The 22911-nt window shown below is 41.0% G+C and overlaps 1 protein-coding gene across 2 annotated transcripts in view; it reads right to left on the bottom strand.

Moving 5' to 3' along the window:
• The window catches only part of LOC107726507 (rho GTPase-activating protein 35-like), a 90954-nt gene that overhangs the window by 16396 nt on the left and 51647 nt on the right, over positions 1–22911 (bottom strand). Inside the window, exons 2-3 of one of the 2 annotated variants that reach the window (XM_016536117.1) lie at positions 7455–11586; positions 4769–4916 (exon numbers count right to left, since the gene is read on the bottom strand). In XM_016536117.1, coding sequence (XP_016391603.1) covers positions 4769–4916; positions 7455–11201 — 3895 coding nt within the window. In that variant the 5' untranslated portion in view covers positions 11202–11586. The remainder of the gene's footprint in view (positions 1–4768; positions 4917–7454; positions 11587–22911) is intronic. The other variant, XM_016536118.1, reaches the window with a different exon arrangement.

The raw sequence follows: 22911 nt of genomic DNA, 5'->3' as shown, positions 1-22911 counted from the left end.
GGTTTGTCCACTTTTTTTTTTCCCATCACTGTTGTTGTAATGTACTGGGAAGCCAGAATGCACATCCATCAACAGAAACATACATTAGCCGAGCCCTATTTGCTTTACGTGTTATTTATAGCAAACCATATTACAGATGCGTTGTCAAGATTTAAGTTGAACCGCGGTCCTAGCGCGTGTCGAACCGTGTGGAGAACCGTACGGTTCGATTTTTTTCCGCAAACCTTTCCACCCCTACTAACTATAGATATGTAAATTAATAAGTAGCTTACGTAAATAACTAATTAACTGAAGTGAATAAATTGATTTTAAATCATACCAGACAAGAATACACTACTTCGTACTTCAAAATAGTTTTCATGCCCATTTTATAAGCAAGTTCTTCAAATGAACCTTAATGAACTTAATTCAGATGAGCTTTCCAGCTAACAAATCGTACAAAAGGACTCAAGACTATCCATTCATAGCTTAAACCAAATTTAATCACAAACTAAAGACTCCTAAAGAAAAGGTTCAAACAGAACAGAAGCCACAGGAATGCATGAGGGAGAAAGAGAAACATCCTATACAAGGACAATACAAGGAAGTCGCCATATTTCCAGTTCATTATATACTTTCTCTCATGTCATTTCATGTCCATCACTCTCAATCTATTGGCCTTCAAAATGAACGTCCAGTCCATTAGCAGCGTCAAGAGAATGTCATGTTAAGACACAAGAGCACTTTGAGCCTCATGGGCTTCTCTAACTGAAACTCACCATGACCTTTTTGTTTAAAGCCCTCCTAATGCACAGATAACCCTGCAACTTGTCCAAACAAACCCCTGCCGCTTCCTGCCATCATCTTCAGCATATCCTCCGGGGCCAGTATCAGCCAATTCAGCATTTCTCCTCCTCCAACGGCTGTCACGTTCCCTCCTTCCCTGTCTCAATAACTAGGGCTGTTTCTACTAGAGCTATTATCTGATTCATATTAAAAATAGGGTCTGATTGATGGGTTACAGTTGGTGGCCTATGGGCTGAGACTATATACTGTATCTCCTGTTCCCATACTGTGTAGCACTGGACTGATTCTGGAACAAGTCCTGCTGCTATGAAAAGCAGTGAATAATGTGGCGTGTGTGACCCCAATGGCCCTAAAACAACCAACGCTCATTTATCATACCATCCCGTTGCTACAGTGAGAAAAGAACTGACAGATAGAGAGTGAGAGAAGAAATAAAGAGGAAAGAGAAGTTAAACGAGAGACAGGTTTACCTAGAAGAATGAACAGGAAATGAGAGGAACAATAGGGGAACGCAAGTATTTTTGGTACAGAGGGCATAACGGAAGGGACGGAAATGGATCCCTATAGAAACTACTGTATATAAATCTGTGTTTTCATTTCTGCCCCATCAAACACAAAAAGAAATAGGAGAAAATGACACGAACCCCTTCTCCAGAAATATACAAGCTTAACTTGACTAGTTTGCTCATAAACTGAATTTGTCACCAAGCAACAAAACTTCTGTTTAAAAGAAGTAATTTTGATTAATGTGATGGTCACTTTTCACAATGAATTGGGCCTGAAGCATTCACAAAAGTTTCATTCAAGTATAGTACATAAGGATACGTGGGTGAATAAAGAACGAATTAATGTTTTGATGGTTTTTGGATTAAATTATTTAATGAATTAAGTAATTTAGACTAGATATGTGCTACATGCTCTACCATCCAAAGGTTTTGGGTCAATAGAAATGTATACTTTTACTTAGCAAGGATACATTAAATTGAAAGGAAGTGACATTAAATAGATTTGCAATGTTAAAAAAAATGCTCTTTTTCAAACAAATGCAGTTCTCTTGAACTTTCTATTCATCAAATAACCTTGAAAAATATTTATTGCGGTTTCCACAAAAATATTAAACTGCACAACTGTTTGTAAACATTTATAATAAGAATAAATGATTCTTGAGCAGCAAATCAGCATATTATAACGATTTCTGAAGGATCATGTGACACTGAAGATTGGAGTAATGATGCTGAAAATTCAACTTTGCATCACAGGAATAAATTACGCTTTAAAATATATTACGATAGAAAACAGTTATTTTGAATTGCAATAATATTTTACAATATTACTGTTTTTACAGTATTTATGCACAAATAAATGAAGCCTTGATCAGCATAAACGTTAAAAAAATAGCATACTGACCCCAAACTTTTGAACGGTAGAGTACTTTGAAAATTGGTAAGTCAACATTGGTTTGAACAACTAGTCGGTCTTAAGTAAACCTTGCATAATTAGGCATGTTGCTATAAAAGAGCTATAAAAATAAGGAAAAAAAATATTTGAACTAAATCTAAATAGCTGACCTTATAAACCGACTAGCCGTTTTCATATGACCACAGTGACCAGTCCCTAATTTATACAGCTAGAGGTAAATTTAGCTTTTATGAGGCCCTGAGATACACCGTGTTGCCATATGTACAATACTAAGCCGCTATGACTAAGCACATCTTAGCTGCAGCTGTTAGCAGAACATGCTTGATATGTCAAACTGACATTTTTCTACAAAAGCCTTTGTAAAAGCAATTCGGTGTAGTTCTGATAAGGTTGTATTGTTTTGATGGGTAAGGCACTGTGAGTGAGTAAGTGAGCGAGTGAATGTGTATCCTCTAGTGTTCACGCTGAGGGTGCTATCAGCAAATCATGCTGTAGGCTGTTGTAGAATCCAGTTCCACCCACAGAGCACAAAAAAAGAGCTGAGCCCGAAAGATTGTTCACAATTTCTGCTATGTGATATCGATCTCAATGAGGGAGTTATCAGGCAGAAAATTACCGCAAGGGGTTTGGCAGCTTACACACATACACAACGAAACATAAAAAGGGCGGGAGAAGGGTGGGGGGAAGAAGAAATGGAAACGTGGGACAAAGATCAGGAGCTGAATTAAGAAAACTATTAATGACACAGCCATTGACTCCGCTCTGCCCCCTAGTGGTTCACACATTCAATCTAAAGGGTGGGGTTGAGTGCTATCTTAGGGATTTGAAATGAATACAACTCAACTATGTTTGTAATACATAAAAGCATATAGTTGATGCTTTATATAGGTATTGTACCAATTTCATGTTTTCTTTTATTCTTATGTGTATAATCGCAATCCAGTAGAGAGGATCCAGTCAAATCACTTGAGTGATAATCCAGAAGTGCACAAAGCAACGTAATTTTGAGATCTGCATCCGTGAACACGCCAACATTTGACTAACGGGCTCATTATACAGTAGGTTGCGCAGGGTTGACTTCATCTGAACTACAGATGGACAGATGCATCCCACAGGGAACACTGATGTGTTATCCCCAGCCGGAGCAAATGCACTTGCTCTCAGTTGATGAGCTTAATCCTTGGAAGCTAATGGCGCTAATGCTACCGAGCCAAATCAAATCACAGCTGCGTAGATACACACTTAACAAGTGCACATAACTGCATTCATGCATTGCATTATCATACTGCTGAATATGAGAGGCTCTTATTTGCATGCCGAGCTCTGTGGGATCATTTAAAATGTTCAAATGACGTATAGGTTAGGTACAGTTTATACACCGTTGACAAAAACATCTTAAATAAGGTAGTCCTAAGGTAGTTAGCTGATCTCCCAACTTGGCCATGTTGGTTGGGTTTGCTGGTTTTAGAGAGATTTGTAACTTCAGAACTTCAGATACAATTAGCAAACCAACTTATGTTCGACACAAATCTGAGTAGGATTTGAACTTCAGCCTCAAGTGTCTCAAGTTTAAAGGAAGAGTTTACCCAAAAATTTTAATTTGCTTACAATTTACTCACCCTCAGACTATCCAAGATATAGATGAGTTTGTTTCTTCATCAGAACAATTTAGCATTACATCACTTGTTCACCAATGGATCCTCTGCAGTGAATGGGTGCCGTCAGAATGAGAATCCAAACAGAGACTTCCTCCAGTGAAAAAGTCCATCCCCTGTTGTCCTTTCACATCAAAATCCTCCAACACATTTGCTAAGAACTGTCTTGGACTGTTTTCGCTTGTAAACTGTGCTTGATCTGTGCATACTTCGCTCCTGATTCAGATTTAACTTTTATTTTGAATGGTTAAAAACATTTTAATGATTAATTTATCACAAACCCTCAGCTTTTCACTTCACAAGACATTAAATGATGGACTGGAGTGGCGTGGATTATTGTGATGTTTTTATCAGCTGTTTGAACTCTCGTTCTGACGGCACCCATTCACTGCAGAGGATCCACTGGTGAGCAAGTGATGTAATGCTTAAATTCTCCAAATCTGTTCTGATGAAGAAACAAGCTCATCTACAATTTTAATGGCCCGAAGGTTTTTGCCGAAGGTAAATTTTCAACACATTTTCATTTTTGTGTCAACTAATCCTTTAAGGGCAGAGGAGTGAAGGAGTAAATGGTCATGGCACCAGTGTATATGGGATTGAGTGGGATTCAAACCAGCGTCAAATGGCATGTGAGGCGGGCACACTAAGAAGAACAAGTTGTTACCATTACTACAAGCAGGTAGCCAATATTATAATATTTAATTGTATCCATCCACCATATACTGTACACAAAATGTATGTACTCAACAGTGTTTTGAGTTTGAAAACAGTTCACCAGCTTTGGAAAACACTGCTATTTTATAAAAAGACGTCTTCACACTACAGACTTCTTGTCACATACTGTTTGATTTCAGCATCTGACTAACTTCAATACTTCACTCCAAAGTGAAGGTGTGCTGCTTGCTTACCTGTAGCCTCAATGTAACGGATACACTTTTCAATGAAGAGTGGAATGGGCCGCTCTGGCGTGACAACGTTGGCCAAGGGAACACCGAAGTAGTTACTTTCCAGAGGTTTGGACAACGATGACTGACGAGCCTTTGGCCGCGTTTTCTGCTAGACAGAAGACGAAGACATTATTTGCTGGTACAATAACAATAGCTAAGTTTGAGCCACAATTAAGCACATACAATATATCTACAGGTTTAATATAAAATACATCAACGGGTTTTGACAAACAATAATTATAATATTAAAATTAAATGTATTTTAACATCTTAACATGTCAAATGTTACTGGAACATAATTAAATGCAGTGCTTCTTTAGTGAACTGAATGCATAAATCCACTGAAATCCCCTTCATATCAGTTGATTAAAAAATAAATAAATTCTAAGACAAGGTTTAATATCATTTGTAGAAACTTAGTTTTATATTTTGCACCTTATGCAATGAAATTCATATTTTTAAGTGTCATATCGGAGTCCAAATACTGTGCATCAGACCACCCTAAAGGTGGTCAAATCATTCACATTATTCCAGCAATTTGACAGTTTATGCTAAGCTAAGGTACATTGGGTTTGACTTTTGCATTTAGAGCTCTGCAGGAGGATACACTGCTCAGACCTCCCTCCCCACCTCCTGCCTTCCCATAATGCTCTGCAGCGGGGCATCACGGCTCATTGGCTAGTGTGTCTGCAGTACTGTCAGACAAGAGAAAAAGCTATGACGCTTATTAGGCCAGAGTCTGTCTGCTCTATTGCTAGAAGGCAAGCTGGCTTCCTGGTACATCCGCAGGTCAAAGCTCTGCTTTTCACACATTCAGGAACCATGCCACATTTGCCTCCCTTTTTCTATCTCTCTCTCTTTTTGCTTCTCCTTACATTTCCCACTGCTCTACTCATTTCTTATTTTCAGATTTGACCTAAATCCCCACTGGCTCCTCTCAATAGACGTTTACATAATTACCTCCCTCCCCTCTCCAAGCTCTCATTAAAGAATCTGTGCTCCAATTACAGTTCACAGGGAGTATTACTGGGATGGCAATGTTATGCAAAAGTAATGCATTCAACCCTGCAATGCAGGTCACACAGAACCCAGACAGCACAAAGAAAACCAGCTACATCATGTTTATAACTGCTACTCCACCCATTTGCAACTTCAGACATGACAGGATACTCTAGTGTTACAGTGTGAATTAATCCGATGTTTGGTTATGTTATGCCTCACTAACCTCACAATCTATGCACAAAGTATTTGCAAGCGGTGGAAAACTTCACATTGAAACCAGTCCCCTGGTATCTCCACCATGCAACCAATCACTTGCCAGTTGCTGGTGCAAAGTTAAAGGAGGCATTAGAAAGGAACTAGGTGACGGTGGAATTTAAAACATTCCACTTGTTGGGTGAGGAGATTTTTAAAAGGCTGAGTGAACATTTCCGGCCTTGCCATCCAACATACTGAGAAAGAGAGAGCGCACTCAGCGCAGATGGGATAGTACACAGAAACAGGAAAGACTTATTCGAACTCCTTTAACATCAGAAGGGGACAGTCATTGTTGGACAGAGCTTAAACCAGTATAGACCCCTGGGGCTACTGGGCTGCTATGCTTTTTTGGGGGGGTTGCTTTATGGATCAGTCCCATAAGGCAATTGATGCAAGCAAGGTGATTTAACCCAATGGCCTCATTCTAACCCCACTAAAGTAATAAAGACACTGCTGTGCAATGAGAAGGACTGGTGGCTCAATCCTTTCATATGCCCTCAGGCTGTCACATGCTCTATGAGAACAGCAGTGACTGTAATTTCTGCTCGTCTGAATACAGTGTATTATGGGAGTGATGGCTATAATAGTATTCCCAGCAAAAAATTATTTCGATTTTACAACTATTAAGCAAAAAGCAGACAACTGCCAGTGAACAGCACTCAAACGCCTTGCAAAAGAGTCAGACTTATATAATAATCTGTCTTTTAAAAATGGACATACACCACAGCATAACCAAAAATCAACCCTGACCGAAGTTTGGCACACAGGCATTCAGATAAACTAAAGGATTAAAGTCTGCGCATCCATGACACATGAAAAAAACAGCTGGGTCTTTTCTCAGTGGATCGACTTTCTGAAAAATAAGTAAAACACAGCCTATCAGGCTACTGCTCCAAGACTGTAATTTGCATTTAGAGAATGGGTCAAAGACTTCCCCTAATCCTGGATGAAGCTAAGTGCAAGAAAAAAAAAAACAAGGGCATGCCACCATTCCTCTACATTTGTCTTTTGACAGACCCAAAAGAGTCTGTCAAACACGGACAACATCTGACAACACTGACAATACACAGCAAGGCTGGCAGTCATGCATATGCTCTGGAACAGAGTAAAATCGCGTCCATATCGCAGGCTTTGCGATTAGGAAATCGCAACGTCTCAAATCGCGATTTCTATTCGATTTCGATTAATCGCACAGCCCTAATGTGAATACAGCTGAATTTAAAACAAATACACGTGTAGTCTAATACAAAAACAGCATTAATGGCAAACTTCAGAATCATATATCAATAAATATTAAATAAATTATGACCATCTTAAAGAAAGTTAGCCTGTGTAAATGTGATCTGAAGTACAATGAATATATGTAACAAAAGAACACCACAAAATTTACCTTGGTATTTCTTCGCAGACTTCTCAAGATATTTCTCCTCTTTGGGTCCTCGCCTTCTTCATTCAAGGAACTGTCCCCTTTCTGTGCAGCAAGCTCATCCTCTTTAGTCTTGGGTAGACCTCCAAGTTCATCATCACTGCCAATGAAGCTTGTGCGGAAGCTGCTGAACTTTCCAAGACGTTTGGAGCGATCACGATACAGCCGAGGTTTAACTCCAAGAGCAGATAGTTTCCGTCTACGTTCCAATGAACTGCTATCGGCCTCACTGTCTGATCCATTTCCTGCACCATTAGAATGGCTCTTGTTTGCATTGCGAATAGTGATGATCTTGCCTTGTGTGCTGTCATGTGGTACAGAATAAATATTTTCCTCCTCTGTGGGACGGGGCTTTGCTACTGCATCCATGGGCTCAGCATAGTCAGATGGATCATAACCACCTTCAGTTGCTGGTGGCCAGGTGACTGACGGTAATGAGCGCCTGTTAGGTCCATGTAGGCTCAGGTCCATGTATGAACTGATGTTTGAGGGTTTGGGAATGTCAAAGGTGACATTTGGCTTTGGTCGCACCTGAGGTGGGACTTTGTTGTTAAGCTTGTTTTCAAAAATTGTGATGTCAGAGAAGAGTGAGAAGGCATCACCCTCCATATCTGGGAGCTTGAAACCTCCACCATGGGCCAAAGTGCCATCTTCCCTTAGGGTGGGATAAGGTGGGGAGGGCTCAATGTCATCCTCTGAGTCCAGCAATGTGATGCTTGGGGAGCCACATCGAGGTGAAGAAACATTTTCATTGGTGACATTGTCTGAAACGTTGTCATACATATATGTTGCCTCTACAATGGTTTTCTTCTCCACTACCTCCTTAAAGAATGGGTGGAAGTGGTCTATCCGATGCAAGCCTCCCACCACCCCACCAGGTCCACAGATTACAGAGCTGAAACGGGCGTCAATTTCATGGGCCAGTTCCTCCCCTTGGCCAAGCTGCTCCCGGACTGCCTCAGAGTCTGCAAGTTCTGATTGAGTCTCTGCAACAGCAAGCATCTGCACTGGAATAATATCTTGGACCTCACAAAGGAAGGCACAAAGGGTTTCCATGGAAGCCTTCCGTTTGGCAGAGTACACTGCTATGTAACCATGCACTAATCTGCTTTTACGTAAGGAAAAAGATGAGTGGTAAGATAGAACAGCAAGATCAATGCTTTGCCTTTGGCCACCAATAGATAAATCCAACAAAACTGATGTTCCACTGGACAGACTGGAAGAGGGCCGACAGTGCTGGGGCAGCAAGAATGGTGAAAGAAGCTGGTCAACATCATAAGTATCTCCACACATCAGACACATTACGATTCGCAAGTCACCCTCTGTGCTCTGCTGAGAGTCTCTGAAACCTGCAAATGCAGGTAGCAAAGGTGGGGAGCTACTGCCAAGACTAACTGAGGGTCTTCGTGTATCTAACAGACCTTTGAGTATCTGGTTTAAATGTTTTTCATTTATATTGCGACCATAGCCCACACCTGGAGAAGCAGGCTCTAAATAACTGCACTGAAATTTGCCAGCCACTTGTTGACCTTGTTGGATCAGGCTTTGTGCCGTTTCACCTCCAATGTCAGAAATTGAACCAACGCCTCTTTTGGTGACCAACAGAAGAGACAAGGGAAACTGAACTATATTGGTATCCCTTCGACCTATGGTTGACTCTCGTAATTTCTCAATACTATCAACAACATAGGATAAGGATTCCTTTGAGTTGTAGAGGCAGAGGCAACCATGTGGGGCAAAAGTGGGGGTATGGAACGAGTTCACTGGAAGGCGCACATTTCCCTCTATAGGTCGAAGAGCCAGTTCATGAGTCCTTCCATCTAGCACGTACCGTTCATCATTGGTGCACAGGGCTCTGATCTCATTAGCTAACTCTCTTGCAAGTCCATCTTTGCCAAGGATCACAAGATTAATTCTGTCTACCTTTCCCTCGCCAAATTGTGATTTTGAGCTCCCATCAAAGCAATATCGAGTGGGAAAACGAAGGGCTAAGAGTTGCTCAATTTTGCCATCCACACAATGAGGACTGCTAGGACAGGTTTCCTTAGTAGGGTGGTAGACAAAATGGATATGCTTGAGCACTAGGGCATCTCTCTCAGCTTGAAGCTTTTGCAGGGCCTTGAACCTTTGCTCCTCTCCAAGAACCTCCTGGATGGCACCCATTTTTTCTTTACTGGGCTTAGCATCAACTTCAAGCTCATAGAACAACTCAGAGTACTCCAGTAAAAGTTCTTGGAAGTCCTCCTTGGCTTGGTCAATAATAATCTTCTGGTGTTTGTTATAGATATCAAGGTACTCAGGCTCCTCCAGCCACTGATAGAACTCCTCATTCATGATGAAGCTACGAGCTTCCTCCCAGGGTTTGCCAGGTGTAACAAACAGCGAAGACGCAAGTTTCTCTTTGAACTCCCATCGCATTTCTGCCCGCTTTCGCTCATTGCGCAGCTGTTCTAAGTGAGCCTCATAGATTTGCTCTGCTGCAGGGGTTTCCAAAAGGTCCTGGGGAATGCGTTCATCCTCCATGTTGTCAATGTGTGGTGTAGTTTCCCAAGGTGTGTCGTCCAGCACTACAAACCAGTGGGAGAATTCCCGCTTAGTCTCGAGAACTTTCTGTACTCCTGACCAGCTCAGGTGATCAATCTCATCCAGGTCTGGAACCAAGGAATTGAGAGCCTGTGGGAGTGTGCTGAGATAGATTTTACGCCGCTTTTCTATATGCTCTTGCTTGAGCCTGTGCACATGCTGCTGGAATAGTTTCTTGGCCTTGGAAGTACCCTCGAGGAAGACATACTCTTTGTATTCAGGGGATGTCTGCATTCTGCGGTTGATGTTGGGCCATGTTTCATTATGGTTCTTCACAATGCGGCTTACCAGCCACTCATAGCGGTCCTTAGAGGATGCTATCTGCTGACTCTGCTGCTTGAGCGCTTCAAAGTATGGAATGATCTTGGGCTTCCCTCTACTCTTATCTATCAACTGCACCAAGGTAAGAAAGGCAAGGTCAACATTAACGTTAGAGCGTGCTGAGGTTTCAACAACCTGCAAATTCTTCTTGGCCAAGGCAAAGGTGTGAGAGTCTTTGATGTACCGCTCAACTCCTTCATCACACTTGGTTAGCACAAGTACAACTGGCTTCTTCGTCTTAGCTAGCTGGTTATAGAGATTGGTGACAAACTTCATCTGGTCATCAAAATTTCGGTTCATTCCCCTGCTAACATCTACACAGAGTAAGAATCCATCCACTAAAAGCTTGCCTTCAGGCATTTGCTTCTGCTCAAAGTCTTGCTCTAGTCCTAGCTGATCTGTGCAGAAATACATAAGCTTCTCAGCAGAGGCTAGTTTGGTGGAAGCTGCCCGCTTGATATAGGGCTGTAAGGCAGTACTTCGATGTGGCTGAAACGTTTGGTCATCAATGAACTCAGTCTGTTCCACCACATGCATTCGGCACTCAGTGCCCTCCTCCAACATTCGTACCGCCTCGCCCCAAAACAGGAAGTGGTCATTGTTTACCACTCTACCACCAAAGTCACTTGTGCTTAAAACAGATGTGTGGTCCAAATAAAAATCATCAGCACTGGGGCGAGCAAAGCGATTACAAAGGCAGGACTTGCCTACCCCACATTGCCCCTTTTCCTTTTCAGTCCCGGACAAACCTACCACAACAAGATTGTAGGTTGGTGCCCGGGCATCTTGTTTTTTTGCCATCATCATCGTATGACAGCACTCATTTTGCCATTCCCAGAAGCTCTAGTTTGAAAGCTGCTGGTCTGATGTTCCATAAAAATGCTTTCAGGCTTGGCAAATTAGTTATTTCTAAAGATCCTGAACGTTACTTTAGGATTTTTTTCCCATGCAGGGCCAGTATGTCCAATCCCTTTAATGATCAAATTTTAAATCCAGTCATTTGGCCATTCACAATTTTGGCAGAGGTTTAGAAGGGGAAGAACGGAATGGGTTTGAGGGTGGGGGAGAGGAGTCCCTGTGGACTTAGGCGGGTGTGCTGCAGGTGGTATTATTCCAGCCCATCTCCTCTCTTCAGGGGCAATCTGACACAGAAATACTGTAGTTTTCAGGTTCACCCAACCTGGATCTGACCCTGCAAGAAATAAAAGAGACATTACAATTAGAAAGTTACTACAAAATAGATACAAATATGAATTTATAATAATGTATCCATCACGTTTTCATTTATTAAATATCTAAGACTAATTAGAGGACAAATCATTTTGTTCAAATTTGACCAAATGTGACTATAAAGCTATAAGCTTTCACATCAAGATGAATGACTTTATATTGGCTGTTAAAATTTACTGCAGTACAGTAAGGGCTATGTAAGTGCAAAGTCACAAGGAATTATTATAATGATTATTTTGGCACCACCAGTCCCTGTTTTATTTCATCAGTTGCCCAGGGTTGTTTATGCGTAACCTAAATGTATCAATACCAAGGTATAAGAGGCTGGTATCATACCAAAGCCAAAATTTTTAAATTGATTAAACCCTACAAGGCATCACATTCTAATCCCCAAACAAACACAAACATATACACACAGATGAAAGCTGTGATAAGTGCTTCCGAGATACAGTTTTAATTGGGCAACCAGGGAAACCCAAAATGGCCCTTAATAGGAAGCACTGCACATTGGCTGCTTTCCAGAGTCTCAAAAATCATTTTCAAAAGGCTTTTGCTATAACAAAAATTAACAACTTCATTAACATTTCAAACAGAGTGATACTGTGAATCAAATTCAGAAACGAATTCATAACAGGAAATGTATGATGTATAAAGTGAGTGGTGAAAGCATGTGGATACAAAAACAAATTAAGTCACGGCCTGTGGAAATCTACAAAAAGAACAGAACCCTCTAGACAATATATGACAAGAGCTCAGAGGAGCTCTTACACTGTTCTTGAAATCCTGAGACCCAATAGCCTGCCAAATGCAGAAAAAGATGTCGCTATAATTACAGAATACAGCGAAAAGGGTAAAGAGTATACTTATCTTTTTGATATCTATTCTGCTATTTGTTTTGGAAAGAAATTACAATCACTATTTATACATTTAGATTTAATTTTTGTTGTCTTTTTATATATAGGCACTCGACTATGCCAAGGACAGGCACTACAGAAGCCACAGACTTCTGGCTGCCTGATCAACAGCAGCACCTTGGAGGCAAGACTAGGTAAATGTGCTGACAACAGCCCTCAAGGCACTACATCTAGCGATCACAAGCGACACATGATTGCAGTTGCAGATGTCACTGTCACGGACTGGGCCAAATGTAATGATTCCGCTGTGGCGAATTTGCTCTGTGAAATAGCTTCTATGTAACAGCCAGCATTCTTGAAATCACAAAACATGTAAGAGTTTTAACATTTTATTTGAATTTCTGACACTTAATATCTGAGCAGAAAATGGTATCAATGTTTGAGCCTTGGCATGCCAGTCAATGTTGGATCAGTGATAAGACCAGTGGAATCATGCTCGTATAACTCTCTCAAAAACAGATTTTGCTACAGTACGATTAGCCAGCAATCATTGGACACTTGCAATATAGCAAACACAAAAGTGAGGTATGTTGGCTTAGCTAGAAAAAAAGCCTGAAATGTCAAGAATGAATTTGTCATTCTACTCCCCCACTATAGTTAAAACAAAGTGGAGAGCAATGCAATGCTGTGGGTGTGGCAGCGTTATGTTTGTTTAACCACTGACCAGCTCCCCCTAACATAACACGGAAACATCATCTCCATTTTATGTGTTAAATATTACACCTACACTGCTCGAGAACTTATCAAAATCATATATGAAATGTAACCTGGATATATTTTCATTGCATTCATCCAATAAGACTAAAAATTAACTTTTTTTTCTCTTGAGGCCCTCAGATGTGGTTATCAGTTAGTAAGCTATGAGGGAGTAATTATATCATTCATGCTGATAGAGGGCAGGTAATTATGTAATTATGCTCAAGAACAGGTTGCTGTAAGTGCCACCCATGGTAATGCTTTCCATATTAAATTCCAAGACGTTACAATGAGGAGAAAAGATGTGAGAATTCATTTTGTGGCTTGAAAATTCATTTTAGCAGAGAAGCACTTGAGAGTTCTCAAGGAAAAATAAATCATTAACAAATAACCATGACAGCTGCCTGGCTACAGATCAGCTATGACCCACGTGTCGCACACATACACGCACAACCAGGTGGTGACTCCACCTTCTGGGACCAAAAGAAAGAAAAAATAAATCAGTGCATCTATTTTGTTGGGTCACCAACATGACAAGTGGCGCAATGCTTGCTGGTTCATGACCAATTGTGAAAGTCATTAGTCTAATGAAGGAAGTGCTCATTATTCTTTAGCTCTTCATGACCAAGTTCTCTGAAACTCATACGTTGCCGCCAGCGCAAGAGCCACATCTGCTTGATCTGTCCCAGCTGTGTAATTCCATGTATTGCTTTGTCTTTCCATGTTCTGCATGCTATCAGTGCTATAAAACGAAATGAAATTTACAATAGCTTAAGATGAGAGCCAAATCAGCCTGTGTTTTTCCCCTGATGAACTAATGCAGCAACAAACAAATCATAAGATATCACAAACATGCGAACAGATGGCTAGTATAGTTCATACAAAATCAACTAATAAAAATAAAAGCACTTCAAGCAGACATTCAAGCACTAAATAACTGTTCATGTCCATCTGCAATTCTAAACAGTTCTTGTCAAACAACTGCTCAGATTCATACATTTGACAACTATAATTCAAAATAGAAATGAAACACTTTTCTGATAGACCAAATGAAAATGTTCATATGCAAATTGCATTACACTACTGGCTACTTGCATGTTCAAGTAAGACAACGTCCCGTCTCAAATGCCAGCCTAAAACCTTGCAATCCTCCTTTGTCCACTATAAAGTCTGGATCTGTATGAATTTAAAAAGTGGGCATTGAGGGTTCATAGTAGATGAGGGGGCCTTCTGAAAGCAAAAATATCAAATGGGATGAATTACAATCTTGCAGACACCCACAGCACGTCTGCGAAAAAAAAGAAGAAAAAAAACGGGACCACTGCTAAGGTATCATCCAACAGACGGCAAAAGCAGATGTTCCAGCATCCACCAGTCAGAAGTGAGATACAATCACACCCATGACCATGTTTGTATAAGACATAATACAGTCCATCAAGTCAAAGCTAGGCTAGCATGTAGCCTGCAGGCTTGAGGACTTCATCCTACCCTTCGTGTCAGAACAGTGTCACTAATAGATGAGGATATGCCTGGACTTGCCCTCATACATGGCCCACTTGCCTACATAATGAGTAGAGGAGTGAAAGAGGATGCAGGGGGTCTGGCTGGTGGGTGTAAGAAAGATCATCTAAGAGATGGATGCCAGCTAAACCTAAAACAGCATGTAGTGGCCGAAAGGGCGTGAAGGTCACACTTGCTTGTAGCGGTGGGTTCCAGTTAACTCAGTGAGAGGGTTCAATCATAAGTGATCGGAGCATTCCAAAGCTTCATTAAAGGGCCGTTTAGTCTTTTAAGGGACTGTCAAGGTTTAAACTCCACAAGCATTCTGAGCTTTAGGCTACTGTTAAAAATAGGTCACATTCCACCAGCCTTGGGCCTGACCTGCACATAAGCTAAGAATACTGTTAAAATTGCAGGAGCCAAGCTGATCAGAGGAAGGAATCCATACACTAAAGTCTGAGTGATGTGCAATGTTAAGCTTTGCAGGACTGTTTTTAAAAGGTTATAGCTGCATCAGATAAGGACACTGTGTTTTAAAAGAAGACATTTGTACAGTATGCCTTTTTGTTTTTTGAGTGCTAGTAAAGCCCCTGACCTTTAGATAAGCAAGACTAGGCAGACAATGAAAATACAGCTTAGAATGTTGGATGAAGCCAGAAACATCTCTTAAGCTACACACTGACCTTCTCATCAAGTGTTAAAAAAGTTGACATGTTTACATTTCTAAGACATCATATATAAGATAAGATGATCTGAAAAATGCCCATTGTTGGCTGACTGTTTAAGTCCCATCAGCCTCCAGTAATGAACAACTCCATAGCCAACACAATCAAACTAGAGAACAACCATACAGCCCCTTCTGAATTGGTCTAAGGACAGTAAAATGCAGCAGACAAAAGCAATTTCAAAGACTATAATTAATACCAACAGAAATGAAAACTACAATTTGTTTCCTGTCAAACTACTGTGAAAAAGTCTGTCTAAACAGACAGTCACACACATAATCAGGCCGACAAGCTGTACACCTCCACTTACACTCTCGCAGATCAATCGGTCTTTTATATTCCCTTCAAAAGAAGCAGAGATTGAAAATGTTGCAGAACATCAGTAAATCAGAGATCTGTATTGTTTGGGTACTAAAGACATTGTTATTGTTGAGAGAGTATTACCATGTGACAATGTGCTGGTGCACGCATTATTCCTAATGACGTGCTTCAGCACTAAAATTATGAGGAGCGATATTTGTCCAGCCATCAGCATTATATATATAAAAAAAAAAGAATTCCACTCCTCTAGTGTTTTATCTTTATTGGAGCCGAAGTCCACGCGGCTTAGAAAATGAGAGGCCATACATACGGTGTCCCGCAGGGCCAGTGCTTTGGTCCCTTCCATTACTGGCCTGTCCTCGTCAATGCCACATTTCATAAAAGAATTATAGGCGACAGAGCTGGCGATGATGACAAAGCAAGGCAGGAGCGGAGTAAACAGTTTAGTTTGACTGATGCTACTCGCAAACCCATTCCTCCAACCGAATCAGCACTAATATGGTCGTAAGAGCAGATAGTCTACTCATCCATTTCCCCCACCCCTGATCCCTCTCCCAGTCTCTCTCGAGACCTGGACTCCATTAGAGCACTGCCTGGGGCACTGAGGAACAGAGCCTTTGCACGGACAACACTTCCTGTATGGAAAGAGATGGTCTAATGCTGCAGTGGAGAGAGCAAGAGAGAGAGTGTCGTACAGGGATGGGAAGATGAACAAAGGGGAATCAAGATGCATAAAATATTCAGCTAGAATGGCCAGGGAGGGGGAGAGACCATATTCTCCGTATCCAGAACGCACCCATGATCCCTCTCTCAGTCTCTCTCGAGACCTGGACTCCATTAGAGCACTGCCTGGGGCACTGAGGAACAGAGCCTTTGCACGGACAACACTTCCTGTATGGAAAGAGATGGTCTAATGCTGCAGTGGAGAGAGCAAGAGAGAGAGTGTCGTACAGGGATGGGAAGATGAACAAAGGGGAATGAAGATGCATAAAATATTCAGCTAGAATGGCCAGGGAGGGGGAGAGACCATATTCTCCGTATCCAGAACTGAGAGGCTGAAGTAAATGTGTTGCTCTGCTGCTGTAAAATGGGTAATCCAATAGGGATAAAATGCGCACTGACCAAGATGTCAGAAAACAGACATATCATACATATAAATCCCCTCAAAAGTGAATGTACTAGCTTCAATCACATACACAGTGCATTACTTACACTGATACACCCAACGGACAATTTAATATTTGATCATTGTAAGAATGTTTAAACCAGGGGTGCCCAATACTGCTCCTGAAGGGCTACCATCCTAGAGAGTTTAGTTACAACCCCAACTAAAACACTCATGAACCAGCTAATCAAGGTCTTCAGGATTTCTTGAAAAGAACAGCCAAGTGTGTTGGAAGAGGGTTGGAAATGAAGTCTGCAGGAAGGTAGCCCTCCAAGAAGCAGGGTTGGCTACTCCTGGTATAATCCAAGAAATTTCAAATTTAGAGGCTCCAAAGCACTGCACATTTTGGATGTTTCCAGTAGTGGACACACCCGATTTTAAAACCCTTTGGCTATACTGTCCCAGCTTGGTTGATTAACGAAGGTGGCAGTTCAGGTGGCAGACCCTTGCATCTGTACTTATCATGTTGACCACTACTGTAGTAACACAAATGCAGACAAACCCATGACTCAAAGCTCATTCGTCATAAACAGCAAGGCCACTACTCCGAGATTATAATCTCACTTTGGCCAGCAATGGTTTGCATGCAAAGTACACCGGATTACTCTGGATTAACACGGCACTCTCTGCTTCTTCATATTTCCAGGATGGCTGGCTCTTCAGGCATGATATAATGCAGTTAACCACACACACGCATACACACACAAAAAGAAACCATTGCAACCATAAAGCCCCTGACCTGGATCCTAACACACTGTCCAATTTCGCTGTCAAAATTATTGACTTGTTTAACCACTGCAAATATCATCCTCCTCTGCGTCACTTTAAAAACGACCTTTCGGTTGCAGAGTTTTGCATCCTTGTGCTAGAAGCTTGTAGTGGCAGGACGAGCAGAGGATTTCTCATTGAAGCCAGATTATGATCATGACCGGTCTACAGGACGGCTTCCTCTCTCGCTCTCGACACACACACACACTTTTCACAGCCTGAAACTTGGAACGGAGGTCTGGTTTAGTAAATAGGGAGAAGGAAAAGAGAGGGTGTGTGTCAGAAAGGGAGGGCTGAAGAGAAAAAGGAAAACAATAAAACAGAAAAAATTATCCTGTTTAGAGGAAAAAGTGTAGGGCGACTAGAAATAGCTGCTGAGGTTAGCTGCTGTAACTCATTTCTAACACCAAGACTCTCTCACGATAAAGACTCTAAATATTTCTCATCAGGGAGCCGTGCGTGATGACAGCTATTAATTCCTCACACCAGCAGGCATGGTGGCAGGTTTGACAGTGATAGGGGCTCCCTTTTTTTAGCCACACACCAACACAGCGGCCCACGCCAAACTTCACAATCCAAACTACTGCGCAGCCTTTGCAAAGACAGATGACCTTCATTCGACTCTACTCTTCTGGAGTTACTCTTCTCAACATGTGCCTACTCTTCCTACCTTGGGAAAGTTGACAAGAGGCCAAAAAACTCTGGCAAGACCACAGCTGTAGCAGGTGTTCAGAATGGACAGTGTCGTTTGGGGGCTGGTTCTCTTTGTGTTGGCTATATTTCTGTGGCTTCCTCACTCAAGAGCATGGGCAGGAACATGGAACCTTTTCCACTGCGTGGTACGACTCGGCTCGGCACGGCTCAGTACGGCACGGCACGGCACGGCTCGGGTTGCATTTTTCACTGCAGTTTAGTATCGCTTTAGAGTGGGCAGGATTATTCACATGTCGTTAGTTGCGCCGTTACCGTGCCGTACCATGCAGTGGAAAAGTGCCATAAATCTGTTGGAAAAGGAGGCACACGTTTACAGTGTGGTTGACAAATAAAGATGCATATTTATGTTGTTATGATCCATTTTGAAGGCATGAGGGAAGGTTTGCGGAAAGGTGAGTACGTTTGAAACCTAGTGCCAATGGATTTATTAATTAAGTGTCTTCTGGAGGGGTTTATGACCTGCCAATGCACCAATTTGAAATGAAGTATTTTAAATCCAGAGCAACACTTGCAGCATTCTTTTAAACTCTAGAGTTTAAGTGCCCTTAAAGTGATTTAAAAAATTTAATTGCTCAAGGTCACCAAGTCACTCTACTCTTGGTTGCTAGTAGTTTTTATAACTCAACTGATTTCTCCAACTGTGTTTGCTCAACATGTTATACAGCAAACAGCAAACAAAGTTAATGGTCACTTTTGTCACTGCTGGCAGTGTGAATGTATCAAGGCCAGGCTTGATCAATCTGCAGAATCTTTAACATACCTTTATCAAACATACCTGAACCAGCTAATCAACATCTTCAGGATTACTAGAAACTTGAAGCAGTGTGTTGAAGCAGATTGCAGCTTAAGTGTACAGGAAGGTGACCCTCTAAAAGCAGCATTGGATAACCTAAACTACAGTCAACCATTGGTTAAGGAAGAGACCTTATAGGGGGCTAAATTTAATACCAAAACCTAATAACACTATAGTCAAACTGTATACATGCAAACACTAAAATGTGACAGACACACCCTTAACACCCTTGCATAAACAGTCAGGTGCAAATGTACACAACGCTACCAAACAAAGAGGCAATTATAATTACACAATGTCTCCTTCCTTCAGGGCCCAACACTCCCTTGCCAGCTGCCAATCTATTCCACTAACAGCAGAGATTTACAGGCTAATTGGCTGGTTAATTGTAGTAAGGCACAGGTGTTGGGGGATGGAAGTACAAGAGGATCGGCCAAGCCTTGATAGTCCTTAGGTCAATTTCAAACCATGAACCACAGACAGACACTTTGCTTGAGGGAAACTAGCTTTGTTTAAAAACCCAATGTTGTGTAACTAGAGAATAGGTAAAATCTCTGTTGAACCTGAATTCATATTGTAGGAGCCTGGAATAGAGTTTCCATATTTTTTGACTAATGAATTTTCATGACTTCTCCATGACCTTTTTAGCCGTTTATGAATACTGGGTAAGGATTTTAGGAATCATTCCATTTGAGAGTGATTCGCTAATGAATCTTTCAGAGCAATTTGTGAACTGGTTTGACTAATTCATTGAAAAGAACAGTCTAAAGAATAGTCTAAGCTGTTTCATGACTTCTAACATTAAACGATAAGTCATCCATGACTTTTCCAGGCCTTGAAACTTCCTGATATTTTCAGGTTTTCCATAATCATGGGATCCCTGTTGTTTAATGTGTAATGACATATAGTATGTGTTTTAAGCAAGCATGTGTTATATGCAAACACCATAACCTATGGGACACCAGCACAGAAGGGTTACTCTCTTTCAAACAGATGGTTCTACACTACACTTATAATGTACCATCTGGTCTTGCAATGATAGCGAGCGTCTCTAATACACACACACTCATTAACCAGTTTGGGTCTCTTTAAATTAGTCTATAACATGAAAACACTTTCTTCTTTGATGCAGGCAAGAAATACGTTCTTGCACTGCTGGATTATGACACCAATTAAAACAAATGACAAGATCGCTGTGTGAGAGCTTCAAGTGTGAAATCCTACATTTCAATGGCTACATTCACAGTCAGGGTTTGGGATTTACAACTGTATTTAATAACAGGTGTGAGTCTCATACAACAGTTTATAGGAGTGGCTCAAATATAATCTGTATGAATGAATAACCAATGTCAATGCTATGAATTATCATACTGGTTTGAAAAGACTGGGCCTGTAAATGAAGGAAGAATTTAATTTTTTCAAGTTTTCTTGTTCTTTCCCTGCCTAACATGGGCATGTGTGCCACATTTCCATGCCACGGTTTTAGTTCTTCCTGTCAGTTGGCAGTTCTGCTGATAACCAGAGAGAGAAGCCTTCAATATGGTAATCTACATTTTAAAGCCAGAGGAATAAACATAACAATTCCAGTCCTGATACAACAGACATGAACCAACAAGACAAAGTGAGAGAGAAAGATAAAGAAGGACTTTACAGAAGAAGAATACAATGATCTGACAGGGAGTTACCAGGGCTTGGTAGCAGCAGCAGTTCAGTAATGGGCCACATTCACTTAACAGAGTGTTGTAAATTATCATATATGCCCAGACATGCTGCTAGCACCTGAAGCAGATGATGATGGTGCACTTTCCCCATCTGGTTAATTACACTGTGGAAAACATAGGGCGGAAGTTCCCAATGTGAAAGAGAGGGACAGAACAAATCATTCAAAACTAACAAACAACTTAAGGCAGAGGATGAGAGTTTGAGTAGAAGGTTGAGAGAAAAAAACCCTAAATGTTAGGCAAGCACAAGACATCTGACTCACTCTCTAGAGAGTGAAAGCAAACTATGAAAACACCTGAACCTGCCATGGTGTCATTTAGAGATAATGACTTTTTACTTGTTGCCACAGTAACTAGCTCTTGCAGCACTGGCAGATGGCAGTGGACGTTTTTTTCTGCTTGTTTTCTTCAGAGAGGGCAACTCAAAAGACCAAAAGAATCAAATACTTTCAGCCTTTTTAAAGGATTAGTTCACTGACTGATTGACTTTCATGGAACACAGAAGGGAAAATATTGTAGAATGTACTGGCCATTCTTTTCATACAATTACAAGGCCATTGAGGCTTTCAAGCTCCAAAAAGTGACACAAATACACAATTATACTTTCATTAACGTGGTCCATACAACTTGCGTGCTACATTCAAGGTCTACTGAAGCTATATGACAAAAATAAAAAAGTTGCTATGAAACCGAAGTAGCTTCAGAGTGAAACGATTTATACAGAAAAAGACAAAAAAAATGTATACCTTGAACTTGTTTCTATCCATCAGTAGAGTTTAAGCGGACTAAATGATTGAAGAAGTCTGGCATATGTCACTAGACAATAGTCTGTTGTTTTATCGGAAGTTATGACATTTTAATTAAAAATAATGAGGTTAAAAAAGGCATAGATGATTAATTCAAAATAACATCAATGACACATTTAAAAAATAGATAGGATGAATTTTCATTTCATGCGGACTTCAATGTCATGCACTAAAGATTCTAATATCCGCCCTAGCTGGAGTTCTTGACAGAAAGAGTGAGGTGCAGCTCATCAACAAATCATTCTTTCCAGTAAGATCTTGAAAATTAATTTGTTCATCTGGTTTACAAAACTAGTTTGAAATACATTCGAGTTAGAAACCTAGTTTGAAATACATTCGAGTTAGAGAGTTCAACTCGCTGACTTGTTCAGTTCATTGGAGATGAAGATTATCAGTGAATAATGACTTAAATTTCAGTCTATTAATCACAAAAATACTATTGAGTTGAATAGATTTCAAAGGTAAATGTTTGCATTTTCTTAATTTTTAAAAGCTGTGGTCCACATTCATGCTAATTGCATGGCCTAACAATTTCTGTAATATGTCATCACTTTCTGTTTTGTCAAAACCAGATACCCAAGGAAACCAAAAAAGAGAGGTCGCACAAACAAGCGAGAGAGTATGTGTATGTTTTTCTTGCTCGGTCAGACTCGCCGCTGGCTTTGACAGTTGCGAAAATAGCCCTGAGGAAGCCAGAGGTTGGATGGTTTTGTGCTTGCTCGTCCATTTTAAATGGGCATTCAGACGGGGAACGCCATTAGCACCATCCTGCCTGCACTGACTCAGCCATGGGCAGCAGTAACCTCAGACTCCTCAGAACAGCAGTCGACAACCTTGCTCTTAATGCGCAGGCCATCTCGGTTATACCTGAGGAACCAATCGACTATTATACCAACACATTTAAAGCTACAGCATGTAATTTCTGTGCCACTAGATGTACCAAACAGAATTGCAAGGTGTTTATTTAGACCAGGATTCCTCAAATCTTGCCCTGGAGGGCCAATGCGCTGCAGAGTTTAGCTCCAACCCTGATCAAACTCACCTAACTGTGATTTTCTAATGATCCTGAAGACATTGATTAGCATGCTCAGGTGTGTTTGATTAGGGTTAGAGCTAAACTCTGCAGGAAAGTGGATCTCGTGGGCCAGATTTGAGGATCCCTGC

Source organism: Sinocyclocheilus rhinocerous, unplaced genomic scaffold (assembly GCF_001515625.1).
Source record: "Sinocyclocheilus rhinocerous isolate Xijiao unplaced genomic scaffold, SAMN03320098_v1.1 scaffold2985, whole genome shotgun sequence".
NCBI lineage: Eukaryota > Metazoa > Chordata > Actinopteri > Cypriniformes > Cyprinidae > Sinocyclocheilus > Sinocyclocheilus rhinocerous.
Note: the sequence above shows the minus strand (reverse complement) of the source record. Positions and strands in the feature narration are given on the sequence as shown.